Here is a 13,545-nt window from a genome sequence, read left to right on the forward strand (position 1 = left end):
CCCGGGGACTACTGTGTACATTGAAAAAGGGGTTGTAGAGCTGTGCAAGGATCAGTAAGATGGTGCAACAGTGCTACAGACTCACCAGTGTACCTCTCCCTTTTCTTTTTCTAGAAACATGCTTGGCATGTGCCATATCAGTCTCCACAGGCATTTCCACAAAGAGAAGACACTCCACCCTGACTATGCCAGAGTCTCTTGTTGGAAATTTTGAGGGGAGGCAGAGAAATGGAGCAGGCCCAGAATCCCCTTAGCACCTCCAATTGACCCAAGCCTGATGGATTCTGTGTTTCATGCCAAGCCATCCTTATAGAACCAGAGCCTTCCTATGGATGAAACCTCTCTCTACATACTCTCTCTCTGAAGAGGATGAATTCATCCCCAGCCCAAGACACAGACACTGGACTGATCTCCAAAAGAGTATTTATTTCACAAATTGAAGATACAAGGACAAACATGCTTTCTCCCTGTCTGCTGCTTATGCCCAACAAACAATTCTCCAGCCTCCACAGGATATACCTTCAGCCTATAAACAACATCTCTAGAATACACCTGTGTTGGCTGCTCCAGGATTCTGAGGCTGGCTGATCCTCTTACTTACTCCTCAATGTGTTCTCCTTGGGGTAGCTTCTCCACTGCCTCCCTGGCCCTGAGTTCAGTCCAGAAAGCCACTTCCTTCTCTTTCAGCCTCTGGGCAGCCTGAGTACTGGCACCAATTTGCAGGTATCCTTCCTTTTCATCATACTTTGGCCAGTGGGGCAGCCCCTCCCCATTGGGGTTCCTATGAACAGAATCAGATACAAATTTCCCAAGGCTGCTATGTATGGTTCTCATATTTCTCTGAGATTTTCAGGGGTCCCTGGTTTATTTTCCCAGAGGCCTCTATACCTCCAGAGATGGTGATCTCTCTGTCTTTGTGGATAGCCTGTAGGTTGGTAGGCAACTATCTGTCAGAGCACTATGGTCACAGGATCATGGGTTGGATCACTGAGTCTTTAGAAGTCACCTTTCCTGATAGATGTGGCCTACCACACCCCATCTCACTCACCACCCATTACACCTTTGCCACCAGCCTCACCCATTGCGAGCAAAGTTGGCCCAGAGCTTCATCACCATCTTGCTGAGGTTGATCTCTTCCTCTGAGACATGCTCTGGGGAAATAAAGAAAAATCTTTGCTATGCAAAGTGTGGTTCATGGGTCTGAAGCAGCAGCAGCATGACTTGAAAGCTTGTTAGAATGTGACCATTATGGTTACCTAAAATGTATCAATACACTTAATTAATTAAAAAAAAAAAGAAATGCAATGTCTTGGCCCTTAGTCTATACCTACTGAGTCAAAATCTGTATTTTAAGAAGACACAAGTTAATTGTGTGCACTTCTAGCTTGAGAATGGCTGATCTAGGACAGGAGCCATGTAGTCCATCCATGAGTTGGCTGCCTTTGTCTTTCATACCTACCCTGCTCCCTCTACTCTTCAGAGTCCTAATGCCACACCCCAGAGTTTCCTCTACTTTGAGAGATCACTGATTCCTCTGGGTCTCTTCTAAATATCCCAATCATACCCATATTTTACAGTCTAAAAAATATCAAAACTGCAAAGGTCTTAAGGAGTTACCCAGTGGGAGATGCCCACAGGGATGGGTGGATCTAGCCATGAGGTGGGTCACAAGTAACATGCAACTGCAGGCAATGAAAGTATTGAAAATACTGGTGAAAATTTCTCTTTAAGCATTATACTTTTATTCACTTATTTTTCGGTACCGGGAATCGAACTCACGACCTCACGCTTGCCAGGCAGGCGCTGTGCCACTGAGCTAAATCCCCAGCCCCAGCATTATACTTTTAAATAGATTAACATTAACAATATATAAATTTAAAATATATAGATGTAGATAGGCAGAGATATGCATAGATACGAACTAGACCTTACTCAGATCATCAATTCTATTCTTCCTCTCACTCACATCCTGATAGGAGCTGGTGAATCAGGAATCAAGCAGTGGCATTCTTTCCCAAGAGTGGGGCCCACTGCCAGGGCTGTTGGTGTCCCAGGTCAGGGTTCTGAGAGTGACTATGGCTAGGGGCACTTAATACACATCTTCCCGCATGTGTGTCAGAGCAGGAGAAAGCCTGAGGATTGCCCAGTGTAGCTTGTTCCTCAAAGGAAACTAAGAAAAGGAGAAAAGGATAACTTTGCTCATGGCCACCATATCAAGCCTGAAGTCAGGCTTCCTTATAGCCAGAAAGGGCGTCATTACCTTTCAAAAATGGGATCCCCAAGACAGAGTAGACTTCATCCCCATGGTCTGCTATCACTGTCTTGGGTTTCAAGTTTGATGAGAAGCTTGGACGATACTGAAATTCGTACATGTAGGTGGGGGCTCCAGCGTCTGAGAAGACACAGGTCATGCACAGTTCACATTACCAGACACAAATCTCACTGGTGTCAAGGTTTTAAGCCACGTTGGAAACTTCTGGTTTTCAGCAGTGTAGAGAAACAGAGTTTCAGAAAACCGGACTGGTGTAGGGCTATAAACCAGTCGAGATGAAAATGGGACTTAAGTCAGATATTGGTTGAATGATTGCATGAATGAATGCTAAAATCATGGATCCACCTCACATGACATCATAAAGACCCTGCCTCAGTTCACATAAGCCCCCTTGCCTCCTGACTGGTTCATATATAAGAATACCTACATATATTCAGCTCACAGTGGATGCGTTGCACTGGTAACAGACTGGTGCTGATTTATTTCAAGAAGATCTATGGGGCGTTGTCTTCTATTCAGCCTAATTCTGAGCAGTGTTTTTGTCACCCATTCAAAGAAAAGTAAAGCAATTCCAAGCTGCTCCTCTGAAAGCAAAGATAATTAAATACAAGCCTAGGGAAAGAGAAAACAGCCTGTCTTTTGTGTCTCAGGAAACTGCAAAACTCAAGTTTCTTATTTTCTCTATCACCTCACATATCCCTGGTTCCTTCTCGGTTCAAGGGATGTTAAGGTAGTACAGTGGAAGCAGATAAAAGAGGGTCAGGGAAAGGTGCACCTACCTTTCTTCCCATCTCTGCCTTTCTCTTTCACCCCCTAAACCATCCTGTCCAAGCCCCAAGAAGATACAATTTTTCCTTCTGGTTGAATCATTGAATCCACCAATCCCTGCTCCCTTAAGACTAACTCATGGACCCCAGCCTGGAACCCCAGCAGGGTTGCATTGGTCATAATGCCCATAAAAAATAGTGAAAATCAGCCCTAAATTGGTGGAGAAATCTGACACTTTTTTCTTCTCTGGATACAGTAAGAAACCTGAAAAATACAGAAAAAAAATACAGAAAAATACAGAAAAACAACAAAATCACTCTAATTGCACCACTCAGAGAAAGCCTCCTTTAATATTTTACCACACATCTCTTCTATGTATATAAAATTAGTATAAAACTGCATGTTATTTTGTAGCATATGCAACCATTTCTTCATGCAATTTAATATTCTTCTGCAAAATGATTCAAAAATATATGTTATGTATAAATATTTAGAATAGTTATTTAATGTCCCTCTCAACTTTCATCACTACATATGTGGTTTAGCAAAAATTGGTGTTTGGAACAAGCAAATTTCTGTGGTTGTGTAATCTACTCATTAAGCTATTGCTTCAAGGTCAAGAACTTGTTGGAAGGAAAAATAAAATTTCCTCTGCCATTCAAATGTTTAGGAAAGGAACTGGGACCACAATAAAAGAGAAAAGGCCTTTTGTGGATAACAGGATGCATTTTAGACAGCATGATGTCCACTGACATTTATAAAATTTGTACAATCATGACATATGTCTTCAAAGAAAGTAGGGCACATTTTGAGTAATAATCAGGAACAACATGAAAGGAGAGACAAAAAGAGTGCTAGCAAAAAAAATTATGTAGGAGGAGGTTTTTTAAAAAATTATTTCAGTATTGTAAATGAGAAAGACAGGAAATAAATTCACAGTCTCATACACTGAAAAACAATTTTGCGGTATGTATCAAACACTCTAAAAATGTTCCTGTGGTCTAGTCCAGTAACTTCACTTCTAAAACCTAATCTTTGGAAAATTACTGAAGATATGGCAAACATTTATGCACAGAAGACTCAACAAAATGTTATGTGTAGTATCAAAATTTGAGCAGCCAGCTTTAGTTTCCAAGAGGAAAGGAACAGTAAATTTTAGGTACCTAGTTGATGGAATAATGGATGTTTTCAATGGAATTTTATTGACCTGAGGAAATTCTTACAATGATATCTGAATAAAATTGTCATATAAAATTAATTTTTAAATGATATATAATATATAAAATGTCAGATGAAAGATACAAGCTCTCTATAGGAACCATCCAATGTGTAGGCTGGAATACCATAGATTAGACACACACAGCAGGAGGCACACCCCAGTTTGTGGAAGCACAGATTGGACCCCAGTCAGCCCTGGGAAAAAGGTTTCATTAGGACCTCGGAGAAGGTAGCAGTGGTTAGCTCCTGTATAACAATGTGCTTGAGGGGTACTTAGGCACCTAGTACATCTACTGTAGCTAATTTTCATCCAGCTATGAACCACTGACTTTTAAAGCCCTTCTAACCTAGCACAGAAGACCAGAGAAATATTTTTTTGGTTTGAGACTAGGCAGATGAGAGCTGTTATAAAAACAGTCACATGAGTCTCTCCAAATGGCATTGCAGAAAGAGATATGATATATGATCAAAATATACAGTGAATGATTAAATTTTAAAAATTTATTACAGTATAAGATACATTGCTTTTAATCCCTCTCAAAAATACTTCCCCTTGCTTTGGTCATATTTATTTCATCATTCTTGCTACTTGCTAAAGCAGTCCTACAGGTACTCTTTCATGAATGTCTTTATAATTGTATTTAAAAAATATGGTGAATGCTGCTGCTGAGTGCCATCCAATGGAAAGGTAGGCTCATGAAAACATTAGAGTATGTTCTCATCTACCTTATTCACTGGGTCTGCCACCATATTACTTCTGGCTGTTCTCAAAGTCAAATGGCCCTGAAAGATTTGAGTCAACCAAAGACACTCAAGAAAGAAGACTTCTGAAACTGCTTCAGAAAATGGAAGGAATGATGGTATAGGTATGCTCAAAGTGAGATGGAGTATTTGGAGGGAGATTAATGGCAATGTATTGTAATAAATTTTTAACATTATATATCTACCATATATTTTGATCACACCACATACTTCCTTCTGGGTGGGCTCAGGCATTCCTAACTTTGCATCCCACCTACACTGCACTGGCACAATATTGAAAGGTTCCATGATAGACTCCCCTGTGGCCCTCATCTTACCCATTTCTACACACACAGAGACAGACAGAAGCCAATCAGACATTGACTTTCTGCAGACCTCCTCTCCACTCTCCTCCTTCTATTCCTCCTTGTGGGCTTCTTGATCCTAAGCAATGACTGATGCTGTGTTTCACACCAGCTTCCCCTACCTCTATTAGTTTTATCAGACTACTTGTAGCCACCTCTGACCTTGGAAACCTCTAAAGGTTAGTTTTAGGTGTCAACTTACCTGAATGAAAGAATATTAAGAGAAAAGATAAAGCATTATTTTGGAGTGTTTTTCGAGGGTATTTCTGGAGGAGCATCAGATGTGAGTTTGTAGACTAAGAAGGGAAGATGCACCTTCAGGGTAACCAGGATATTTGGCTAGGGTTGAGAGTAGTGGGGGAAGACTGAAAAAAGGTTATTTCTTCTCTCTATAGCTAAGACACTCTCCTCCTGTTATTGGACATTAGAACTCTGGGATCTCTTGCCTTTGGTCTTCAGAACCTATACCAGTAGCCTACAAGGGTGTTGGGTCTTAGATATCAGATGAGAATTGCAATTTTGACTTCTGTGGTTCTGAGGCCTACAGACTTGGACTGAGCTATGCTAGCAACATCCCTGGTTCTCTGGGCTGGCTACAACCTGCAGTGGAACTTTTTAGCCCCCATAATCCCATGAGCTAACTTCCCATAATAAATCCCCTTATCTCTCTGTTGATCTAGCCATCCTTCCATCTGGTATATTTTATTTGTTCAGTCTCTCTGAAGACCTTAATATATCTTCTAAGATTCACCAATCATTATTTGTGTCCATCCTCATTACTATCACAACTGCAAGTAAGAAACTGCTTAGGAGAAGTTACTGATGCCTCACTTATTGTACATTCCATTTCTGGAAAGACTGGCCTGACTTCCATCTCCAGCATCTGTAGCTCCTTGCCTAAGGGTTTTCTCTGGTCACTACAGACTATTCTGCCCATCTTTGCAGCAGGCCAAAGCACTACAAACTTAAAAGTCCCTCAGAAAAGCCTTCAATCTATGACAAGTATCTATTCATGGATAAATACCCAGTCCCCATGCCACTTAAACAGGGTAATCCAGAGATGTCTTCTGTTTGAGTTCCAGAGCTCTCCATTCCCAACTGCATAAAGTGTACATGTGCTTGGCAATGCATCATGGATGGGCATCCCTCTTATTCCTATGCCACTTCCTCTTCATCTTGCTGGTATTTTCTGAGACTACTTTTCTAAGTAATTACTTGGATTTGCATCCTTTTCTGAAGAGTTTATCAGATACCACAGTTAGAATGTATCCCTTGTGCAATATGGAACCAGCCATAAAGGCCTAACTCTTAGCAGTTTACACCTTGCACTCTGCTAACAGGGGAGTGGTAAGACACTGAGATGGTGAGTCAGTGTCCTTCTCTTATCCAGCCTCTGGAACTCACCTCTGTGGCCACGGGCCACAATCACAGATGGAACGGCAAACATCACATCTCCCATCAAGGCTAGAAACAGGTCTTTCTTTTTGACAAGATCATCTGTCCCTCCTAAATACTCCTCAGTGGCCACTGGAGCCAGTTCCTCAGAGATGTTCTGAAAGGAATAAAGAGAATTATCACCCTCATCTGGTGAGTAATGCAGCTTCTGCTTCCAGGGAGGAAGGTTTGTGTGAGTTATGAACCTGCTTGAATCCTGTGAAAATCCATCCTGGGGTAATAAAGTGGGAAAGACAGAAGAATGGGGACAGAACTCCAGGTCCCAGACATTCTTTTACTATGGAATTGTTCTGTGATTTAGGGCCAGACCCCTGCTCTTCATTTATTCTCAATCCATTCCCACGATTCCTTAGACACTTACGGTAAGAGGATAGGACTTCCACAAGAGTGACGTGGCTGTCTTTTGATCCAGTTTGCCTTCAGAGAGTGGAAAACCCATCATCTGTTTGAAAAATATGGTCAAGTATTTGTGAATCATTGGGAATTAACCGGAAGAACCAGATCAGTCAAACCAAACCAGTGCAGAATGAAGGTCCTGTTTTTTAGGCCTTAATGGGCCCATGTCTTTGCTGAATTGAATAAAATTAAAGAATCAAGTTTTGGGTTTATATCCAGAAACTCAAGAAGTACAAAATAGACAAAAAATGTTAAGTGGAAGTTGTATCAGTCCATTGCTATCTATCTATCTATCTATCTATCTATCTATCTATCTATCATCTATCTATCTATGTATCTATCATCTATCTATCATCTATCTATCACCTACCACATCATATCTCTAGATATCAAGTTAGAATTCATACAAAGGTCATGTGAGCAGCAAGGGAATATTTAGATGAGCATCGTGTTGGAGCAAAGAATTTAGGAGCAGAGGGCGCAGATCCTACCTCATAGATTTTGATGACTCAGGAAGACAAAATCAAGCAGTATGTCTTTGGTCATTGATAGGCTCTGAGACCCTCCTGAAGTGAGAACTGCAGAAGTCTCAGCATGTGATGTCTTTTACCAAATCTCTTTATTCACAGACTTGATTCAGCTCTCACCTGGTTTCTTAAGGCCATGAGACCCTCAAACTGCTGGGCTGAGAAAGCTCAGTGCTTTCAGGTGAAATTACTGCTTCCTCTAGTCAAAACCTAGTGAGGACACACAGCCCCTTGAATCCTCCCTTACAACAGTTACTTTAGGAAACTTATAATTAACCCCTTTTCTGCTTTTGAGTTAATCTTTTCTCAAAAACTGTTTTCTCAAGGACTGAGTTGAAAAAATTTTTAAAGATTTTTAAAATTCTCTTTGAAATGCACTTAGGGAGAGAACAATCTCCCTGCTAGTTCCTAGGGAAAGATCATAGCTAGCTTTGGTGGGAGACTCGCTTCAACTACAGCCCTTCTTCCGGTCCTGAGGAAAGAGGTCCATTCCTCCTGCAGAGAGTGTGCATGAGCAAATCCTGCGGCATTGCCGTGTGGACTCATCCCTCACTCACATCCACAGTGCTTCCAATCTAGCCTGGGAGTGTCTCCAAACTTTGGTGTTAGGGATGTGAGTTCAGCTCATGTGTCATACTTATTGTTATTGTATTACTAAGCAAAACCTGTCCTAGTGCCTTAAACTACTCATTTAGCTTTTTTTAAAATCTTGAACAAAGGAAAGCACCTTTTTTTGTAGAAATAAATTTTAACTCTTGAAGAAATGACTTTCTCTGAACCTTTTCAATGATGGCCCTGAGAGCATGTGTGACCTATGGAAACTTTGAGTCCAGGCCCAAGGTGGGCGCTGTTGTACCCCAGCCTGATTGTCCTAGGCTCCCAGCTCCTTCCCCTTCCTAGGGGGCCTTGCATTTTTCACCTGCACAATTACTGTTTCTGCAGGCTTCCTAGCCAGGACACTTCAGGACTCTCTAAAGAGAAGGTAGAGTGTTTGGGGTGAGGGCCCACAGGGCTATAACATCCAGGGCACAGCTGATCCATCCTAGAGCAGGTTTCCAAGGAAATGCACACTCATGCCAATTGGACATCTGCTGTGGACTCCAAAAAAGGGTTGGATAAGGAAGAGCTCATGGGACTCAGTGTTGATGGGGCTTTGAGGGTGATCCTAGGAGACTTTTGCAATCTCACCGTTGGAATAAACCAGCCAAACTCTTGCTTGTTGATTCCCACAATGTAGGGGACAGCGCTGAAGGTCTTTGCAGCCAGAATCTCTTCAGGTGCCTTTGGCAGCACCATTCCATCAATCACAGTGGTCAGAAAGGGATAGCTCTAGGTAAGAGAAGCAATTTTCTGTGATTCCACTTGTCCAGGTGCCACCTATGTCCCCCTCTCTGCCTATTTGAGGGCAAGGCCAACACTGTAGAACTGAGTGGCCATAAGCAGTGACCACAGAAGCTCAACCTCTTAAAAAGAGGGCAAAGTCTTTGTGACCTCAGAGGGTAGAGCTCTGACCAGCAGCTGTTACTGGTTAGGTCATGAAAGGGTGGAAAATTTCACTCAAGGTAAATACAGGTTGAGTACTCTTTATTCAAACCATTTGTGATCAGAAGTGTTTCTGATTTGGGATTTTTTTCATATTTTGGAATATTGGTACATACATATTGAGATGCAGTGAACTTGGAGAAGAGATCCACATTCAAGCACAAAGATCATTTACTTCTCATATAAACCTTACACAGAGATTGAAGGCAATTTTATACAATATTTTCAATGTATCTGTGAGGGTGCTTGTGAAGGACATTTGCTGCATCATGTCAGCCCTCAAGACATTTTGAATTTGGGAGGATTTTGGATTTCATATATTAGGAATCTTCACACTGTCAGATAGGTTAGATAGTTCACTCAGTATGTATATGCATACATAAATGCACACACATATATTTATATAACATGTGATACAGTTTGAAATGTATGTATGTATGTGTCTATTATCTATCTATCTATCTATCTATCTATCAATCATCTATCTACCTATCTGCCTATCATCTATTTTTCTGTCTATAGCTGATTCCTGTTATTCACAATAGGAATGCTCTATAAAGTTACCATGAACGCTAGTGAAGACTGAACTATTGCTCTGGGAAGAATCTAGGCTCGAGCCTCTGGTTACTTTTTTTGTTCTTTGTTGTATGTATAAGTTTCTATTTTAAGACAGTTACATAATACAGATTTTTCATAAAGAATTAATTATAAGTAGTATTTATTTGTGATATAACACCAATCAGGAAGGGCTTAACTTTTTCTTTAGCCTAAGCCTCCCAACAATGCTGTCTACTATACTTTTTAATAATTCATCACTTCATGAATTCATAAATTTATCTTTTTCCACAGTTATATTACCCACTATTAATATTATATTACACATTCTCAGAATGGCCTCACCTGCAGATAGTTAAATCTCTTCCTCTTTTGGATGAACTGAGTTATTCACTCATTAACATTAATCTCACAGTCAACAGCACCCTAACTCAAGCCTGAAGGAAGCTCCCCCAGCACCTGTATTTTCTCTTACACACATCACAACCTCCTGTGTTTAGGAACCCTAGAAGCCACTTCAACACAATGGTTGGGAGTCATTTTAAGTAGATAAATAACTAACAGAAAACAGCAAAATGGTAAAAATAATCCCACCCCACATGGCACTAAATATATCACAAGTGAACAGGTCTAGTATGGATCATGAAACAAGGCAGAGCACTGCTGTATTCTATTTCAGATGGGCGCATGTGCATTAAGTGACTTAATTCTCACTGCTGTGCATATATCTGGCAACGATCACAAAACGCTGTGGGTTTGACATTGAGGTCACAAATATGTTTTTGCAAATAGCTGAATTCACAAGGACAGAATCTGTGACTAATGTGGATTGACTGTACGCAGTATGAACCTATCTGTCTACCTACCGATCTCCCCATCTACACACAGAGCTCTCACTAAAAAAAGGTTACTTCATGAAGGAACTGAGCTCCTCACCCTCAAGGTGCCTCAATTAAGAAGAACACCATAAGAATAGAATCTGGGATAGGCTAGTGTTATATTGATAAATATATTAATTTTAAGTTTTACCTTTGATGAAAACTCATGATCACAGATTAAGTGGAAACTGATTCACATGTCCACATCTGGAAAAATGCTTCTGGGTACATTTACATGTCACATTCACATGAGAGAAACTTGTTTATTTCACTGATACATCCTAGCTACTAAACCAGGTGCTGCTACAACAGAGTATGCTTGTGAAATCTTCTTCAAATGGATGAGTACAGCTCATTTCATCCTCACAAAGCCTCTAAGAGAAGTGCTATGATTCCTGGGGAGGGAGCAGAGGACACAAATTTAAGGTGCTGCAGAGTTAATGTCACCAGACCTAGGAAACCCTTTGGTAGGCTGGAGGGGAGGAAGGAGGAGGTGGGAGGCGACTGTGGGAGTTTCCCAGGAGGTGGAAAAAGACGGTGTCCTCCAGACTGAGATTCTGTGCTCCCTTCAGGCATAGCTAATCAACCCTGTGTCCTCTCAGGCAATCTGTCCCCTTTAGTCTGTCCTCAATCTGTGTCCTCTCAGGAGATCTGTTCTCTTCCTGAGCCCCTTACCTAATCCAGAGAGTGGAAGTTTCTAATGAGACCTAGTTCAGTCAGGCCATTTTAGGAACAGAAAATGCAAGTGAAACGGGGGAGTCTTAGTCTAGGGGACAGAGTTACTAACTAGGAGCACTTGACTGAAAGTCAAAGGAGTAAATTTCAGTTCTGCCTCTGATTCTTTCGACTGTGTTAACCAGAAAGTCACTACCTGTCTCTCTGCCTTAGAAATATACACTGAAGGAGTGACTGTGATTTCTCAAAGGAGATTTCTTTCATTTACCATGAGTAGGTGCTTAAAGGTGTTAACATTTAAAACCTCTAATCAAAAAATCAAAGATCCTTACCTCTCTGGGGTCTCCATGTACATTAAGAGTAAAAAATTTCTGTAAGACAAAGGCAGATAATGGGGTAAGAAGGCTTCCTTGGGGAGAAGCTAGTCTTCTGAGCTGGGCAAAAAGGTATCATACATTCTCACCTAGCAGAATTATGCAGGATATGAGCTCCACTGGGCATGAGTAAAGTGTAAAACAGTAAGCCAGGGAAGAGGTAGGCATCAAAAAGGGAAGGATAGACTGAGACCTCAAGCCAAGGTTCCTGGAGCTCTGGCAGGAAGGCTGCTATTGTGATTACTTTTTCTTATAAACTAGGTCATCTTGTGCTGCAAGGAAAGAAGCTGAAACATTTACCTCTTTCCTGGCATTAGGAGGAAGTTTTGTTTTAATTCTTTGAGCCTCAGTCACCTTGTGTGAACTATGAACCAAGACTCAAGTCCCAAAGTCACAATTTACTCAATCTATGAGCATAGAGGCAGCTATGAGCATATGAGCATAGAGGCAGCTTTTCTGTTCTAGTGGCCCACCATGGAGATATTGGAGGATCTTTCAGGTTCCAAGATCCAGATAGAGAAGTCAAGGACTCAGGTGACTCCGGAGATCACATTCATGCCATTCCCCTACAAATGAAGAGTTCCTATGGGCCCTGGATGCTGTATTGTCAGGGTGTTTATCCTGTTCAGGTTCCCTGGGAGGGCAGACTGACATGACCACCCATCAGCCTTTCAGGGTCACCTGCTCTATGGAGCATCCCAACTGGCTATAATGAATGTGCCCTCTCTCTGTGCACACACTTCATTTAACCCAAGAGGTACGTGAATGTGCTTCTCTTTGGATGGTTTCTTGGTAGCAGGGACTTTGCTCACTTCATATCTGTTTGCTCCCCTTGACATTCTTCCTCTACACATTTACCAAGGGTGGATCCATGAGTATATGATTACATGAAGTTGCTCAGCACATGGGGTATTGGTGAATTGGATGAACATATGAATAGAGGATGAAAACTAAAAAATAGATGATAAATGGATCATTCTTTTTGTTGGAATGATGGCAGAGTATAGATGTATGATAGATGATGCATGGATTTTGAAATTACTGAAGAAGGATGCATAAAACATTATGATGAACTGATATTTGATTTATCAATGGATTGGATAGATTAGTGGCTGCATAGATGGATAATTAGATAATGGATAAAAAATGGATGGATGAATGGTTTGGTGGGTGAATGGGTAGAGAAGTATTTATTTTGTAATCATAATTGAAGCAGAACCTTAGAAAATCTAGGAAATTGGACCACTATAAGATTATAATTTAGATAGCTTCTTAATCAACCGTTAGATATGCTGAAACTTTTTATATAATCTTTGTGCTTAGTATCTTAAGCCTCAAAATTCCGGATGATGGTTACTTCTGTGAATGTAAAAGAATTAATTTCTTACAAATACATCTGAATGCAATAATGGCAAAATATTAAGTTTTGAAGAATTGGGGGGTTATATAATTTATGTTATTTTTGGACATTTTTTGGCATTTAAGGTATTTCACAATGAAAAGGAAACACAAAATTTCCAGTTTGGATCAGGAGTCTGACCCTACCCAGGGTAGGTGAGATATTGTCCTAGGTGATATGTTCAGGACAAGAGGAGAGCTGGATGGCTGGAGTCAAGGGTCAAGTACATGTGGTGGGGCCACTGGAATGGACATGCTCACCATTTTCAGTGTGGTCTCCAAGAGCTCGTCCTCTGTCTTCTGGCGCAGACATTGAACCATGGCAGCTGATGTGGTGGTTTCACACCCAGCAGTAATAGCAATTTGCTGCAGAGACCATAG

At 41.1% G+C, this 13,545-nt stretch overlaps 1 protein-coding gene across 2 annotated transcripts in view; it reads right to left on the reverse strand.

Moving 5' to 3' along the window:
• Positions 1–411: 411 nt before the first annotated feature.
• The window catches only part of LOC102007048 (liver carboxylesterase 1-like), a 28,957-nt gene continuing 15,823 nt past the window's right edge, over positions 412–13,545 (reverse strand). For both annotated transcript variants that reach the window (XM_005388325.1, XM_005388323.1), the window contains 8 exons: positions 13,426–13,530; positions 11,725–11,763; positions 8,931–9,071; positions 7,181–7,261; positions 6,769–6,916; positions 2,261–2,392; positions 1,079–1,151; positions 412–781 (listed from right to left, as the gene is read on the reverse strand). In XM_005388325.1, coding sequence (XP_005388382.1) covers positions 598–781; positions 1,079–1,151; positions 2,261–2,392; positions 6,769–6,916; positions 7,181–7,261; positions 8,931–9,071; positions 11,725–11,763; positions 13,426–13,530 — 903 coding nt within the window. In that variant the 3' untranslated portion in view covers positions 412–597. The remainder of the gene's footprint in view (positions 782–1,078; positions 1,152–2,260; positions 2,393–6,768; positions 6,917–7,180; positions 7,262–8,930; positions 9,072–11,724; positions 11,764–13,425; positions 13,531–13,545) is intronic.

The sequence above is a fragment of the Chinchilla lanigera genome, unplaced genomic scaffold (assembly GCF_000276665.1).
Source record: "Chinchilla lanigera isolate Chin_1 unplaced genomic scaffold, ChiLan1.0 scaffold00032, whole genome shotgun sequence".
NCBI lineage: Eukaryota > Metazoa > Chordata > Mammalia > Rodentia > Chinchillidae > Chinchilla > Chinchilla lanigera.